General features: G+C 42.6%; 1 protein-coding gene across 2 annotated transcripts in view; it reads left to right on the top strand.

The window, feature by feature from the left end:
• Positions 1–17,360, top strand: part of ADCY8 (adenylate cyclase 8) — a 179,010-nt gene that overhangs the window by 39,921 nt on the left and 121,729 nt on the right. For both annotated transcript variants that reach the window (XM_073330121.1, XM_073330122.1), the window contains exon 2: positions 16,474–16,623. In XM_073330121.1, the coding sequence (XP_073186222.1) occupies positions 16,474–16,623 (150 nt within the window). The remainder of the gene's footprint in view (positions 1–16,473; positions 16,624–17,360) is intronic.

The raw sequence follows: 17,360 nt of genomic DNA on the forward strand, positions 1-17,360 counted from the left end.
TTGTCCAGTATTCTGGAACTTCTAAAGTGTTTCATTGAAAATTTGAACACTAGCTGTCCAAGCTCCTTAGCCAGCTCTTTTAAAAGTCTTGGATGTATGTTATTCAGACCTGCTGATTTAAAAATGTCTAACTTTAGTAGATGCTGTTTAACATCCTCCTGAGATACTAGTGGAATGCAAAGAGTGTTATAATAAGATGACTACATCATCCGTTTTTCTCAAAATACAGGATAGATATACTTCTGACTTTTCTGCATAATTGTTGATAATTCTACCACTTCCATCTAGTAATGGGCTAATACCATTGTTAGGATTTTTTTTGTTGTTGTTCCTAAAATACTTAAGTCTCTTTTTTTATTGTCCTTAACTATGCTGGCCATACATTTCTCCTTGGATTCCTTTGCTTCCCTTATCCATTTTGTAAAGCTTCTGATTTATTTTCATTTCTATCAACTTCCCCTTTCTTCCAATTATTATATTATTTTATAGCTGCCTTCAGTTCCCCTCCAAACCAGATTGTTTTTTGGACATTAGCACCTTCTTCCTCAATGGTGGGACATCAAGAAAAGTTTTTAATCAATTCCCAATTATCATTCACATTCTTGGCAGTTAGTTTGTTCAAATACATGTAGATCAGTGGTTCCCAAACATCTAGTGATGAGCGGGGTGTGTGTGTGTATGTATGCCTGGATGGGTGGAGAGACAGATGTTTAGATAGACTGAGATGTCACGCAGCCATGGAAAGCAATTTCTGAAAAAAAAGGAGCGTTACAGTTGGGACCGCACCTGGGCTATAAAGGGTCAGAGGGAGGTCAGTAAGAGCGAAGCAGCTGCGGGGAGAGGAGGTCCCCTCCAGTGGTCCCTGAAGGAGGAAGGGGCAGGGAATCGGGACGAGGACCAGGATTGGGACCCAGCTGAGACAGTTCCTCGTGGAGAATGGGCTGTGACCAGCTTAAGGCTTTGTGGAAGATTTGATTTGTTTGCTTTGGAACTTTGTAAATAAAGAAATCAGCCTTCAAGTATGGCTGTGATTGCATGAGAGAGATTGTGTGGGGTTTGCATAAGGACCCCTGAGGAAAAGGAAGATGGGGTGGGAGCACTGCAGAGTCACCCCTTGTCTTGAAGGGGAACTTGGGGGAGGGGCAGGCAACCCTGTTCCAAGGAAGTATTCATATCGGTCCTCATTTACCTGGGGTGCAGGGAGCAGCCCCAAGCCTTCCAGTGTCCCAGACAGTCCTTGATGTCTGGTCACTTTAGCATTTTTATGAAAAGACAGACTTATCAAAACTCCAGAAATATGCACGTTTGCTAAGGTTATGCCTAAATACTAGACTAGCTCAAAATGAGTTAGCGGTGATTTGCTGAAAATGGCTTGGCATTTAGGGATGCTCAGTGGCACCATGAGGGTTATATTTTAGTTTGCCTGCCTCAATGCATCACTCAGGTTGTCACTTGCTGTCACTTTGTGGCTGATAGGACATGATTTGTCTTCCCGACCTAATGTATGGGCAGTGTATTGCAAATGCCCTGCCTTAAGTGGACAGCTGCTTTGCTAAATGGCATGTTTCGAGTTATCCATGAACAATTTTCTCTAACGTTTAATTTTCTGCATGTCTAATGGACTCAATGGAAGAGCTCAAGAGGGAAATAGCCATGTTTTCATAATAGAATATTACACCTCTTGTTGTGATTAAAACAAGCATTTTTGAATTTTTGTTTTGATCTAAAACCATGACAACTGACTTTATGTAAGTGTATTGTTCTGGGGGGGAATGTTTTGTTTTCTAAATTGTTTTTAGATACAGACTAACACGGCTACCCCTCTGATACTTATATACACACTACGAACACTCGTATTTCTGGAAATCCACAACTTACCTGTTGAAAACTTTCCTTTTGAAAAATCTGGACAACAGGGGCTGAGCTCCTGAAAATCTGGCCCTGAGCTCTTTTGAAAATTTTGCACCAAATTGTCATTTCCAGAAGTTAAAACTCCAAGAGGTAATACCTGCAAAAACTAATGGTGCTTACACTTAACAATCCAACAAAGGACCTCATATGAACCATGAGGACATGTGTTTGCTTAAACTGAGCTGACTCGGAATCAAACCTCCCAATCTTCTTATTATTGATTTGTATTTCTTAGTGCCCAAGAGCTCTGGTCATGGAACAGGACCCTATCGTGCTTGACTCTGTACAAACACACCACAAAGACTGTTCCTGCCCCAAAGAGCTTGCAGTCTAAGTCTTTTATCTGTAACCAGGGTCCTTTTTTTTCTCTCCCAACTGCCCCTCTCAGGTATGTTATATGCTCACTCGTCTCTCAAGTCCATCACTTACTTTATAAACTCGTTGAGGCATCTAGACCAATTATGGGTGTAAAATAACAATCCCTTACCTGAGTACCAATAGAACATGTAGTATAACTGTGGCCTGGATGATGCAGGGGATTAATAATGGTCTATGGAGCCTTTCCTCCTATGTCAAGTGTGTAAATCAAGCCTGAGTCAGTCTGTATTAACTAAAAGTTATGGCAGTGGCTCAGTGGCCTTTGCAAAACAAGTTGGTGGTCTCCATTCAGTTCCTGGTGGAGACATGTCCATACGTTAAAAAGTAAATGCTACAGTTGTTAGTACTTGGCAGCATCCCCTGAGAAGCCGAAAGAGCATGGAGAGTGATTTTGGCCTTTTGAGTGCTGATGCGTGCCTTTCAAAGTCCATTGATCAGATGGGGATGGGAAGCTTGCATAGCCAAAAGTTCCTGTTCTAGCCAAAGCAGAGGAGTTCAGCCTCCAGAGCGAACAGTCCAGCACATCACAACCCCACCATTAATTAATTTGAGTTATTATAAGTGATTTTAAAAGAGCATGTTGAATAATATCTTACACTGAAGTAACCAAACCCCAGGTGAGCTGCAAGGGGAAGGGGTAAATGAGACTTTGGAGACTATTTTATTAAAGAAAACAACCTTCTGGCAAACAGCTATTTTTAGTTTAATAACTAATGATGCTTCAGAATGCTTCATCAAACCTAATTAACCAATAATAATTACCATAGCAACCACTGCTTTATATGGCACATACTGAAAACATTCTTAAAGGAACACAACAGCTTTCATTTCCACTACTTACCTATCCTCAGTCAAACTTCTGTAATGCACTGGTGGAACCAACGCAAACTTAAAACATGAAGTAGGAAAAGAATAAAGTTGTTATAGTTTGTTTTGCAGTTGGCTTTATTTGGCTTCCAGAAGCAGTTTGGCTGTTGAACTGCTAATGTACCTCTTATACTCACAGTGCCAGTCTGCTGTCTCCAGTTCCACTTCTAAGTGGCTTTTATCATCAGTTTCATCACATACACTAGAACTTTGGGACTGTGTTCCTTTGCAGAGCACTTTAGGGTATTTGACTATGATACAGGATAAAATACTTCTGTTAAGGTGTACCTGCATTGCAATAGAGCATGATTCCAGATGGGGTAGGCATATCTGTACTAGCTTTAGTGTAGCTAGCTCCGTTAAAAATGGCAGTGAAGATGGAGCTGGCCAGGCTTCAGCACAGGCTGTGGAATCCTGGGTGTATACTCATGTTGCTAGCCTGCACTGAGGTCTCTATCACTGCCTCGTTACTGCTATTTTAAGCTTCCTTAGCTAGATTAAATCAAGCATGGATTTGCCTGTCTGAGCTGCAGTCGCACCTCTCATTGCAGTGTAGATGGAGAGCTTCAATTCTCCTCTGGTTTTCAAAATTCTTCACGGACTCTGTCAACTTTATCTCGGATCTATTCTCTCTCTCTCTTCTCCCTCTCTCAACTGGAGTTGGTCAAACTATTCATTGTGAAGAATGTTTGTCACCTATCTACCCCCATCTTGTTAGTTAACTAATCACTAACCAACTGATTCTCATAATCTTCATAATGCATTCATAAATATTCACCAGAAAATTTGGATCAATAATTTTCAGATGACTAGCTCCTTGGAGGGGGTCTTTGATAATTGGCTATTCATTTATTGCTTATCCTCCCTGCTTGGATAACTGAATCTTTTCAAACAGGAGAATAATCAATAGTGTGACAAAGCTCTGTCCTTGCCTCCGTGGGTCCCATGTTTCCTGGCGGATTTCACTAGCCTCAGAGGCTCACTGTGACCCTCCACATAACCCTTCTCTCTCTAGAGACAAGGGTCACAGTCTACTGAGCCATTTTCATCATAAGCCAGCGAGGGAGGAGAGGACAAATTATCCTTCCTTGCACAGTCTCTGTTATCTCCCAGTTTCAGTGATTGATCAGGGGGCAAAGGTGGGCGGGGAGGAGCCCAGGCCCACCCTCTATTCTGGGCTCCAGCCCAGGGACCCTAATAGTATCAGCTATGGTAGCTGACCTTTTAGAAACATAACAATTCCCTGGGCTACTTCTCCCACAGCAGCCCTCACTTCCTCAAGCTCCACTTCACCCTTACCTCAGGGCCTCCTTCCTTGTGCCTGATATGGTGTGTACTACTCAGCCTCTCCAACGGCGCAACTTCCTCCCACAGCTCCTGACATGCACACCCACCTGACTGGCTGGGAGGCTTTTAACTAGTTTCAGCCAGTCCCTGATTGGCTTCAGGTGTCCCAATCAACCTAGCATTCTCCCTGCCTTCTGGAAAGTTCTTAATTGGCCCCAGGTGTCTTAATTGACCTGGAGCAGCTGCCATTTCGCTTATCCTGGTACTAGGGATTTGTTTAGCCTGGAGCTAATATAGCCATCTGGCCTTGCCCCGTCACAATAGCAAAAAAGCAAACAACACACGTTCTGTTTGGAAATTTTGGATGGAACATCACTCGTGCTAAAACTTTCAGGATTCACAAACATTTCTGTTCAGACCTGCCAGTTGTCCAAATAATGGATTACACTACCCTGCAAATGAGGTCAACTGAACCAAGTATTTTTATTTGCAGATATATCTACAAGTCAGTATGGTGACTCTTGGATCAGCTTTTTTCAGTAGCTAGGAACTACTTTCCTACCTGTGACATTTTGAAGTTTCTTCTTTCTGAACCATTAATTCTCTCTCTCTCTTCAGATCAGCCCCTCTATCATTTTGCCTGTGGTTCTGATTCATTCAGCTCTAATCTGCAAACCTACTGGCATACCCCACTGTCCTTTTAAAGAATATTCCCTTTTTCTGTTCTCTTTATTTACAGTCACTGCTTCTTTGACTAACACTTCCTCCAACTGTGTTTGAATTGCTCTTCGGCTGAGATCTGCTGCTCCCAAATATCTTCCAAATGTTATCGGGTTTCATCTCTTTTCACAAAGCACTTTGAGATTCTCTGCATGACAGGCCCCAGACAAAAATGAATTGAATCAAATCATTGTCCACTTTCACAGCAAAACTTACCTTGTTTGTTTGACTTGGCTTGCTCACGTTGCATTGCCTTTGTTTTTATACTGACTTTGTAAAGTGCCCTCGAGGTGCCTGCATGAAGGACATTTTATAAATGTAAATTTGATTTGACAAGTGATTTCTTTGTGAATCAAGCTCTTATCTCCTGAGTGATAGAGGGCAGTTAGATTTACAGGAAGTAGAGATATGGGAGTAAAAATTATAACAGCATTTCTAGTCACCTGTGGACACTTTAGCGTAACCTTCTTATTCATCCACCCTTGTTATGTGACTCCAACACATACAGCTGTGCAGTGGAAGTAGCTCTGATTTTGGAGTAAGGATATCTCCCCAACCATTGTGTTGATGGACACTTTCTTGTTTCCAGTTATATAATATCTAATATGCAGATCTTCCTGGGGCATAATTTTACATCTACCAGTCCTGTATATGGCTTTTTATGTCACTTTATAGCCCAGCTGCATCTGTTTATCCAAAGGCTGTGGGAGACACAAGAAGGGTTAAGGGACTCGTAAGTGATCTGAAAAGGTTTTCTTTTTTTAACCTCTCATTCCTACTGTGTTGGCATCTATTTTCTACAATACAGCAGAAAGAACATGGAGTGGTCCACAGCTTATAAAACCACAATTTGGCTTTGGCATCTGGCCAGGCTATTCAGTGGAAATCTCACAGGCCTTTTGGTACCAGCCATGTTGTGTGGGTGGTGGAGGGGCAACAGCGAAAGACTCAAGTCTTTTTTTTTAAAACAAGACCCAGATTCTTCCACCCTTACATTGAGAAGTACCTTACTCTGCAAGTGGTTCTGTTAGTTTCAGTCATGCTACTCTGTGTAAGGATGGCAGAAAGTGGCTCCATCTAAATAAGTCATATCTTCTTCTGTAACTAGTTTTCTTTAGTACTTTTTGTCCAAAATTAGACTGTGCAGTCATGGAACGTATTTGAAGGCCGGAGTTGTCATAAATATAAAGGGAAGGGTAACAACCTTTATGTATGCAGTAATATAAAATCCCTCTTGGCCAGAGGTATAGAATCACTGAACTGATTAACCCCTACAGGTAAATTAACCTAGTTGGCACCTGACCAGAAGGATCAATGGGGAATGAAGATACTTTCAAATCCAGAGGAAGGGGGGAGGATGTCTTGTTTGTGCTTTTTGTGTGTTCCCTCTCTCGGGACAAAGAGACCAAGCAGGTAACCCAGCTCCTACTGAAATGATGCACCTAAAATTACAGAAATTGTAAGTAATAGCAAGGAAATGCATTAGATTATCTTTTGTTTTAGCTTGTGAATTTTTACTGTACTAAGAGGTCATTTTATTCCTGTTTTGTAACTGGGAAGCCAACTCAGAGGGAAATCCTCTGGATTTTAAATCTTTTTATTTACCCTGTAAAGTTATCTTCCATCCTGATTTTGCAGGTGTGATTCTTTTACTTTTTTTAATAAAATTCTTCTTTTACGAACCTGATTTTCAATGTCCTAAAAACCAGGGATTTGGTCTGTGCTCACTTTGTTAACCTATTGGTTGGTATATTATTCTCAAGCTCCCCAGGAAAGGGGGTGAAAGGGCTTCGGGGAATCTTTTTTGGGGGGATAGGTCTCCAAGTGGCCCCTCCCTAAATGTTTGTTTAAATCACTTGGTGGTGGCAGCAATACTATCCAAGGACAAGGAAAGGAATTTGTGCCTTGGGGAAGTTTTTATCCTAAGCTGGTGGAATATAAGCCTAGGGGGTCTTCCATGTGGGTCCCCACATCTGTACCCCAGAGTTCAGAGTGGAGAGGGAACCCTGACAAGAGTCTACTGCCCATATTCTATGAGCAGTGCCACTGAAGTTGGTGGAACAAGTTATGAACTAAAGTATCAGTGAGTAGAGTCCAGAACTGGCCCTACCAGAACATAATTGATCTACCAAAAACTGGACTAACTGTACTCTGAAATCTGTAAGATGCTTGTCTGTGTAAGGTAAATTGGCCAACTCTTTTTGGAATGTGTATGTTGGGGAGGAATGGGGTTGAATGCCAGGTTTCCAAATAAAGTTGATTCTTGATGTACTGAGGGATCAGTATTAGAGGTGGTTCTGTTGAAACTGTGTTTTGATGAAAAATTGGGTTTTTGATTAAATGAAATTTCACATAGAAAATGTCTGCTCTCTGAGTGCAAGTCAGGAGAGGCAGGGATTGTAACAGAATTGGAACTGGTCTGTATTAACTTACGATTACCCCCAGTTATTGGGATGTTCACTATATGTGTAATGATCTTGGGGTTCATTAGATAATAAACCAGTGAATGAGAAAGGAATAAAACATTAATAAAACAAATTGGAGAGCATCTGTTGTGAGTTGTTGCACCCAGCCATGTGGTGTTCCCAACCTCCGCCTCCAGGGCACATCTCCAAATTCCCATGTTTATAATATTGTCCCTTTATGAGGGAGCATCTCCAGACCACAATCTTATACAGACAGCTAACAGCTCTCATAACACATGCATTAAATTCTCAACCCATGTAGTAACTTTCCAGAAACCCATCAACTACCTTGAGAGGAGAGGTTACTATCATATCACTGTAGAGCGATACACTCACTTTCCCCACTTACCCCTTCTCCAGGCACATTAGCACATCTGAGTCTTTCAGGATGTTTAATCTCCCGCACTGATCAGCCACACTATCAGAGGCTCATTCACCTGCGCATCTACCAATGTGATATATGCCATCATGTGCCAGCAATGCCCCTCTGCCATGTACATTGGTCAAACTGGACAGTCTCTACGTAAAAGAATAAATAGACACAAATCAGACGTCAAGAATTATAACCTTCAAAAACCAGTCGGAGAACACTTCAGTCTCTTTGGTCACTCGATTACAGACCTAAAAGTGGCAATTCTTCAACAAAAAAACTTCAAAAACAGACTCCAAGGAGAGGCTGCTGAATTGGAATTAATTTGCAAATTGGATACAATTAACTTAAGCTTGAATAAAGACTGGGAGTGGACGGGTCATTATACGAAGTAAAACTATTTCCCCTCCTACTGTTCTTGTAAAGTGCTGGAAATGGCTCACCTTGATTATCACTACAAAAGGCTCTCGCCCCCCACAAGCTCTCCTGCTGGTAATAATTCACCTTTCCTGATCACTCTTGTTACAGTCTGTAACACCCATTGTTTCATGTTCTCTGTGAATATAAAATCTCCCCACTATATTTTCCACTGTACGCATCTGATGAAGTGAGCTGTAGCTCACAAAAGCTTATGCTCTAATAGATTTGTTAGTCTCTAAGGTACCACAAGTCCTCCTTTTCTTTTTACGGATACAGACTAACACGGCTGCTACTCTGAAACCTGATCTTCTCAGTATTACTCTTTCATTAGAGTGTGAGTTGCTCTCTTGTTCGTTGATAGTTTCTCCTTTATGCATTGACAATAAAGGATCAGTCAGATAGGAAATGCTGGAGTCCACATCTACTGTCCATGTGTTGGAACTTTCTGGGATTACTCGTAAATCCCTTTGATTACATTGAAATGTGTCTTCCCTGGTCTGTCTGGATTATATAAAATCTTGGATGCAGCTGTTCTTTAACAGTACTCTTTGACCCTGTGTATTAGAGGTGTGATTACAAAGGCACACCCCATCACCTGGGTTAAGAGATGGGAGACCACGGGCCCTTTGCCAAAATAATTCTGCTTCCACTTCAGATTTTCTTTCTTTTTCCATATGGTTTCATTGTTATGAGATTTCAGCAAGTTATCAGTAATTGGTAAATTAGATCTGATCCTTCTTCCCATTACAGCTGAGCTGGAGAAACGCCATTGTCTGGGGTGTACTTCAGTGAACCAGTAATGTTTTTTATACAAATCACCCCACTGTCAAGTCTTTTCATAAGATTCTTTACTGTCCATCTAGACCTTTCCACAAGACCTTTTGATTGGGGATAATTTGGATTTGATGTTTTGTGATGAAAATCCCAGTCTATGGCAAATTGCCTAAAATCCACAATGGAAAATTGTGGCACATTATTGCTAAAGACTTCATCTGGAATGCCACATCTAGAGAAGATTCCCTTCATGCCAGCTATCACTGACTTACTATTAGTACTGTGCAGTGTGTAAATTTATGGATACAGAGAATCATAATCTGTGACTATTAAATAATCCTTTGATTGCCAGGTAAAGAAGTCAGTGCTGACCTTCTCATAAGGCCTTTGTGGAGCTGTATGCACTTGACTTTTCTGCATTTGGTATCTACAGCATTTTGCAAAATGATTATTTTCCCCACATTTATGACAGTTTCCCAAAGGAAACACACTGTTTGGGGCCATGCTGTGATCCATCTGTACCCAGTCTTCCCCCTCACAGTGGTTTTCATAGTGATTGGTTCCACTCTTTGATTTGACCTATTCTGGCTATATTCTTTTGTACTTAGAACATGGATTCACCCTTTCTGGTGAATTTAGTTCTTTGGCTTGTGCTTTCACAGTTTCTACTGCCCTGCATATCTGGAGAGCTTTTTCTAAAGTTAAGTCTCCTTCACGGAGCTGTTTCTCTCAACACATTGTCTTTAATGCCACAAATGATTCTATCTCTGACCAGAGACTGTCAGCTCACTAAAGTCACAGGCTCTACTGAGTTTTCTTAATTCTGTGACACATTGCTCTATGGTGTTATCAGTGTTGTCTTTGGTGTTATCATGGATGTAAAAATGTTTCTCTCTCAAAGGTTTCATTCCTTTTTGGCATGCAATGTTCCTCAAATTTAGTCAGTCGGTATTTTACTTTACTTCATGCTTCCACCTTCTTCAAACTTAAACTTGTTATAAATATTGAATGCTTTCTCCTCAGCAACATGCAAAAAGATACATGATTTCACTTTATCATTTTTCTCCTCTGCCCCTATGACAGTTAAATATAATTCAAATCTCTGAATTTTTTGCAGTTCTCTGCACCATTGCCTGACAACTGCAGACAGGAAGGAGGTTGCAACACATCAATTTTTGGCTTCCCCACCCTGCTTTCTTAAGCTAGTCAAGCTACTACTGTGCTCACCAAATACATGCAAAAGCCTCCATGCCTGATGCTCCACATGGTTCTCTGGTGCTTCCCTTTGTCTTTGTTTTTAGTTGCAAACATAGGAGTTAACTTCAAAATGACTGCGGTTTCCTTCTCATTCAGCACTTCTGATACCAGGAAATGATCTTTGGGTTCATTAAATAACCAGTGAATGAGAAAGGAACACAACTTTACTAAAACAAACTGGAGAGCTTCTGTAGTGAGCTTCTGCACCCAGCCATGTGGTGTTCCCAACCCCGGCCTCCAGAGCACATCTTCAAAATCCTATGATCACAATACTGTCCCTTAGAATCATAGAAATCAGGGTTGGAAGGGACCTCCTGAGGTCATCTAGTCCAACCCCCTGCTCAAAGCAGGACCAATTCCCAACTAAATCATCCCAGCCAGGGCTTTGTCAAGCCTGACCTTAAAAACCTCAAAAGGAAGGAGATTCCACCACCTCCCTAGGTAACGCATTCCAGTGCTTCACCACCCTCCTGGTGAAAGTTTTTTTCCTAATATCCAACCTAAACCTCCCCCACTGCAACTTGAGACCATTACTCCTCGTTCTGTCATCTGCTACCACTGAGAACAGTCTAGATCCATCCTCTTTGGAACCCACTTTCAGGTAGTTGAAAGCAGCTATCAAATCCCCCCTCATTCTTCTCTTCTGCAGACTAAACAATCCCAGTTCCCTCAGCCTCTCCTCATAAGTCGTGTGTTCCAGTCCCCTAATCATTTTTGTTGCCCTCCGCTGGACGTTTTCCAATTGTTCCACATCCTTCTTGTAGTGTGGGGCTCAAAACTGGACACAGTACTCCAGATGAGGCCTCACCAATGTCTAATAGAGGGGGAACGATCACGCCAGCAGATCAAAGGACAATGCCCCTACTTATACATCCCAAAATGCCATTGGCCTTCTTGGCAACAAGGGCACACTCTTGACTCATATCCAGCTTCTTGTCCAGTGTAACCCCTAGGTCGTTTTCTGCAGAACTGATGCCTAGCCATTCGGTCCATAGTCTGTAGCGGTGTATGGGATTCTTCTGTCCTAAGTGCAGGACTCTGCACTTGTCTCTGTTGAACCTCATCAGATTTCTTTTGGCCCAATCCTCCAATTTGTCTAGGTCCCTCTGTATCCTATCCCTACCCTCCAGCGTATCTACCGCCCCTCCCAGTTTAGTGTCATCTGCAAACTTGCTGAGGGTGCAATCCACACCATCCTCCAGATCATTAATGAAGGTATTGAACAAAACCAGCCCCAGGACCGACACTTGGGGTCCTCCACTTGATACCAGCTGCCAACTACACATTGAGCCCAACAATCTAGCCAGCTTTCTATCCACCTTATAGTCCGTCCATCCAGCCCATACTACTTTAACTTGCTGCCAAGAATACTGTGGGAGACAGTGTCAAAAGCTTTGCTAAAGTCCAGTAATAACACATCCACTGCTTTTTCCCTCATCCACAGAGCCAGTTATCTCATCATAGAAGGCAATTAGCTTAGTCAGGCATGACTTGCCCTTGGTGAATCCATGCTGACTGTTCCTGATCACTTTCTTCTCTAGTGCTTCAGAATTGATTCCTTGAGGATCTGCTCCATGATTTTTCCAGGGACTGAGGTGAGGCTGACTGGCCTGTAGTTCCCCAGATCCTCCTCCTTTTTTTAAAGTTGGGGGCCCTACATTAGCCTTTTTCCAGTTGTCCAGGACCTCCCCCGATCGCCATGAGTTTTCAAAGATAATGGCCAATGGTTCTGCAATCACATCCGCTAACTCCTTTAGCACTCTCAGATGCAGCGCATCCAGCCCCATGGACTTGTGCTTGTCCAGCTTTTCTAAATAGTCCCTAACCACTTCTTTCCTCACAGAGGGCTGGTTACCTCCTCCCCATGCTGTGCTGCCCAGTGCAGTAGTCTGGGAGCTGCCCTTGTTCGTGAAGACAGAGGCAAAAAAAGCATTGAATACATTAGCTTTTTCCATATCCTCTGTCACTAGGTTGCCTCCCTCATTCAGTAAGGGGCCCACACTTTCCTTGACTTTCTTCTTGTTGCTAAAATACCTGAAGAAACCCTTCTTGTTACTCTAAACATCTCTTGCTAGCTGCACCTCCAGGTGTGATTTGGCCTTCCTGATTTCACTCCTGCATGCCTGAGCAATATTTTTATACTCCTCCCTGGTCATTTGTCCAATCTTCCACTTCTTGTAAGCTTCTTTTTTGTGTTTAAGATCAGCAAGGATTTCACAGTTTAAGCCAAGCTGGTCGCCTGCCGTATTTACTATTCTTTCTACACATCGGGATGGTTTGTCCCTGTAACCTCAATAAGGATTCTTTAAAATACAGCCAGCTCTCCTGGACTCCTTTCCCCCTCATGTTGTTCTCCCAGGGGATCCTGCCCATCAGTTCCCTGAGGTTGTCAAAGTCTGCTTTTCTGAAGTCCAGGGTCCGTATGCTGCTGCTCTCCTTTCTTCCTTGTGTCAGGATCCTGTACTGGACCATCTCATGGTCACTGCCTCCCAGGTTCTCCTCCACTTTTGCTTCCCTTACTGATTCTTCCCAGTTTGTGAGCAGTAGGTCAAGAAGAGCTCTGCCCCTAGTTGGTTCCTCCAGCACTTGCACCAGGAAATTGTCCCCTACACTTTCCAAAAACTTCCTAGATTGTCTGTGCACTGCTGTATTGCTCTCCCAGCAGATATCAGGGTGATTGAAGTCTCCCATGAGAACCAGGGCCTGTGATCTAGTAACTTCTGTTAGTTGCCGGAAGAAAACCTCGTCCACCTCATCCCCCTGGTCCGGCGGTCTATAGCAGACTCCCACCATGACATCACCCTTGATGCTCACACTTCTAAACTTATCCAGAGACTCTCCAGGTTTTTCTGCAGTTTCACAGCGGAGCTCTGAGCAGTCCTACTGGTCTCTTACATACAATGCAACTCCCCCACCTTTTCTGCCCTGCCTGTCCTTCCTGCATAGTTTATATCCATCCATGACAGTACTCCAGTACTGAGGAAGCATCTCTAAATTAAAATCTTCTACAAACATCTCTCTCCAGTATGGATCCATTGGTTTAGTTCAATAGGGGGCTATAAGGAAAACCAAAGAGGAGGGTAAAGGAATGGCTCAGGATGAACACTTTTCCTCAACCAACTGACAGACGTTAAGAGTGCCAAAATGGGAATATATATGGGAACTAGAGGATTAAAGGACTTTAGCAGTTTAAAGGGGACACTCTCAAGAAAAGGGGGGAGTTACTTCGGTAAACTAGACAAAAACACAGGCACCTGTTACGGGTGAGTGAAAAACATAGGCCTGCCTAGGTTACCATCAGGGGATTATAGAATCATAGATATGTCGAGCTTGACGGGACCTCAAGAGGTAACTAGTCCAGCCCCCTGTGCTGAGGAAGGACCAAGTAAACCTAGACCATCCTGACAAGTGTTTATCTAACTTGTTCTTAAAAATCTCTACAACCTCCCTTGGAATCATAGAATCATAGAATATCAGGGTTGGAAGGGACCCCAGAAGGTCATCTAGTCCAACCCCCTGCTCAAAGCAGGACCAATTCCCAGTTAAATCATCCCAGCCAGGGCTTTGTCAAGCCTGACCTTAAAAACCTCTAAGGAAGGAGATTCTACCACCTCCCTAGGTAACACATTCCAGTGTTTCACCACCCTCTTAGTGAAAAAGTTTTTCCTAATATCCAATCTAAACCTCCCCCACTGCAACTTGAGACCATTACTCCTCGTTCTGTCATCTGCTACCATTGAGAACAGTCTAAAGCCATCCTCTTTGGAACCCCCTTTCAGGTAGTTGAAAGCAGCTATCAAATCCCCCCTCATTCTTCTCTTCTGCAGGCTAAACAATCCCAGCTCCCTCAGCCTCTCCTCATAAGTCATGTGTTCCAGTCCCCTAATCATTTTTGTTGCCCTTCGCTGGACTCTCTCCAATTTATCCACATCCTTCTTGAAGTGTGGGGCCCAAAACTGGACACAGTACTCCAGATGAGGCCTCACCAATGTCGAATAGAGGGGAACGATCACGTCCCTCGATCTGCTCGCTATGCCCCTACTTATACATCCCAAAATGCCATTGGCCTTCTTGGCAACAAGGGCACACTGCTGACTCATATCCAGCTTCTCATCCACTGTCACCCCTAGGTCCTTTTCTGCAGAACTGTAGTGTAGTCTGGAAGTGTAGTCCATTGCTTAAGTATCTTTATAGATAGATATTAGGAAAAACTTTCTAACCTAAATCTCCTTTGCTGCAGATTAAGCCCATTACTACTTGTCCTGAATCCAGTGGACACTGAGAACAACTGGTCACCATCCCCTTTATAATAGCCCTTAACATATTTGAAGACCATTATCAGGTCTCCCCCTCTGCCCCCGTCTTTTTTTCAAGACTAAACATGCCCAGTTTTTTTATCCATCCCTCATAGGTCATGTTTTCTAAACTTTTTTTATCCTTTTGTGTTGCTCTCCTCTGGACTCTCTCCAATTTGTTCATCTTCCTTAAGGTGCGGCTTCTAAAACTGGACATAGTATTCCTTCTCAGGTCTCACCAGTGCTGAGGAGAATGTGACAATTACCTGCTGTTCTTACGTACAACATTCCTGTTAATATACCCCAGAGATAATCACCTTTTCTCAACTGCAGCACGTGGTTGATTCATATTTAAGTTGTTATCCACTGTGCCCCCCAGATCCTTTTTCAGCAGTATCACTGCCTACCCAATTATTCCACATTTTGTAGCTGTGCACTTGATTTTTCTTTTCTTCCTAAGGGCGTGTCTACACTGGCAATTTACCGCGCTGCAACTTTCTCGCTCAGGGGGGTGAAAAAACACTCCCCTGAGCGCAGCAAGTTTCAGCACTGTATGGTGCCAGTGTATTGTGGTTCCCAGGCATATCGAGGTGGGTTTTTTTAGAGCGCTGAGAGCTTTAGCGTTGCCAGTGTAGACTAGCCCTAAGTGAAGTATTTTGCAGTTTTCTTTATTGAATTTCATCGTGTGGATTTCAGACCAAATCTCCATTTTTTTTTTCAAGGTAGTTTCAAATTCTAATCCTGTCCTTCAAAGTGTTCAGAATCCCTCCCATCTTGGTGTCATGCTCAAATTTTATAAGCATACTCTGCTCTCCATTATCCAAGTCATTAATGAAACTATTGAGTAGTACCAGACCCAGAAGTTTAGTTTGTGACGGTCTGGGGGAAAGTGAGACAACAAGCAGAATTAGAGTGACCTTGTAAATTGTGCTCACAGGGCAAAATCCCCAGTTAGTGTAAATCAGCATAGCTCATTTAAAGACAGTTGAGCCCTGCAAATTCACAGTAGCTGAGGTGCGACTCCAGGCATACCCCAAGCTAAAATAAACTTTATGGAGGGGAGAAGAGGAAGAAGCTGGGATGCCCCTTCCCCTAGCACAGAGTGTAGTTTGCAGTTACAGGAGAGGAGAATTGTTTCCTTAACCTTTTAAGGTGGTAGGGATGAAGTAAGACCTCTGTTTATACCACAGCCATGCTGCAAGTATTTGTTTATGCCTTGGGTTTGTGTTGGGTTTTTCGTTCAGAAATATGCGTGCCGGTTCGTTGTCAGCTGATAATGAGGTTGTTTCGAGTGTCAATAATACTAATACAGTAACAACAATTCAAAATTAAATGGATAATCTGCCCTTTTGTGGTTCTTTTTTATGTGGCTCACTTCTCACACAAAACATGAAGCGTATCACAATGCTGCTTTTACAGATGGGACTATGGAAAAATTCTTAATTGTGTTTGTAACTATGCTTGACTAGGGCTTTGTGAGTCAGCTCTTGGAAACATCATTTGTGGTTCAACCAGAGTTTAATGCCCCCACAAATATTGCATATTTCCTCCTGCAGGCAGAGTGCTTCATATGTTTGACACCTTTAAGATCCAAGACTTTTTTTCTACTAACTTTCTTAACTGTTTAGTTTTCCAGCCTACATGACTTTTAAGCAGTCTTTTCCCTTTTTAAATGGATATTTCTGCCTCAGTTGTCTGATCAAAGTCCTGTTTTTCTTGTCTGTTTCAGATAGCGGCTCCGGCAGTGTTGTTTATGTGTATGAATACAGCGGGAATCTTCATCAGCTACCTATCAGATAGAGCTCAGCGCCAAGCCTTCTTAGAGACCAGAAGATGTGTAGAAGCAAGACTGAGGCTAGAGACGGAAAACCAGAGACAGGTATCCAGAGAAATGCTGCTGCTGTCATATAAATTGGAGCTGATACATCACTAGGACCAGAGCCTCCTCTTACTTACACACTTGTAACCTCACTGATGTGAATGGATTTATACTGGTTAAGTGAGGGTCATGCTCTATCGTTTGTTGTATTTTGCTCACATAACATCTCAAAGGCTTTCATCAGGAAATCTCTTCCTTGCCTCATTTGTGCAGAGGAGCCTACTCTGACACCCTTCTCATGCAGTAGTTCATTCTCCTGTATACACCCTCACTCTGCCTCCTGGGTGTATACGTTAAACTCGCTTTGCACCCACCAAATGCTAAATCAATGCCATTGTGCTGCATTGCCATTTAAACTAGTTTTAGGACCAGTATGCATTCAACATATAAATTGTGTTGCCACTTAATTCACTAATGAAATTAGCCTAATTTTATTATATATGTAAATGGTTTTCTCCTTATTTCCTTCCCTTTTTGCCAAACTTACATTGAGAGATCCAGAAGTTGTGTAATGTTCTTGACATTTATCTCTGCACTATCCTGCCTAGGGTTACCATACATCTGGGTTTTCCCAGCCATTACTACTTTTTTGAGGCTCTGTCCTCTGTCCAGGCAGGTTTTTCAAATAACAGGAAATGTCTCATATTTTTGCAGAGAAGACATTGCAGATCAGAAAGATGCCCGAATTGGTCTGCTTCCTGATTGGTCCATGCCCCTGCATCCAGTGCTGTGGGATC

This window comes from Lepidochelys kempii, chromosome 2 (assembly GCF_965140265.1).
Source record: "Lepidochelys kempii isolate rLepKem1 chromosome 2, rLepKem1.hap2, whole genome shotgun sequence".
NCBI classification, from domain to species: Eukaryota; Metazoa; Chordata; order Testudines; family Cheloniidae; genus Lepidochelys; species Lepidochelys kempii.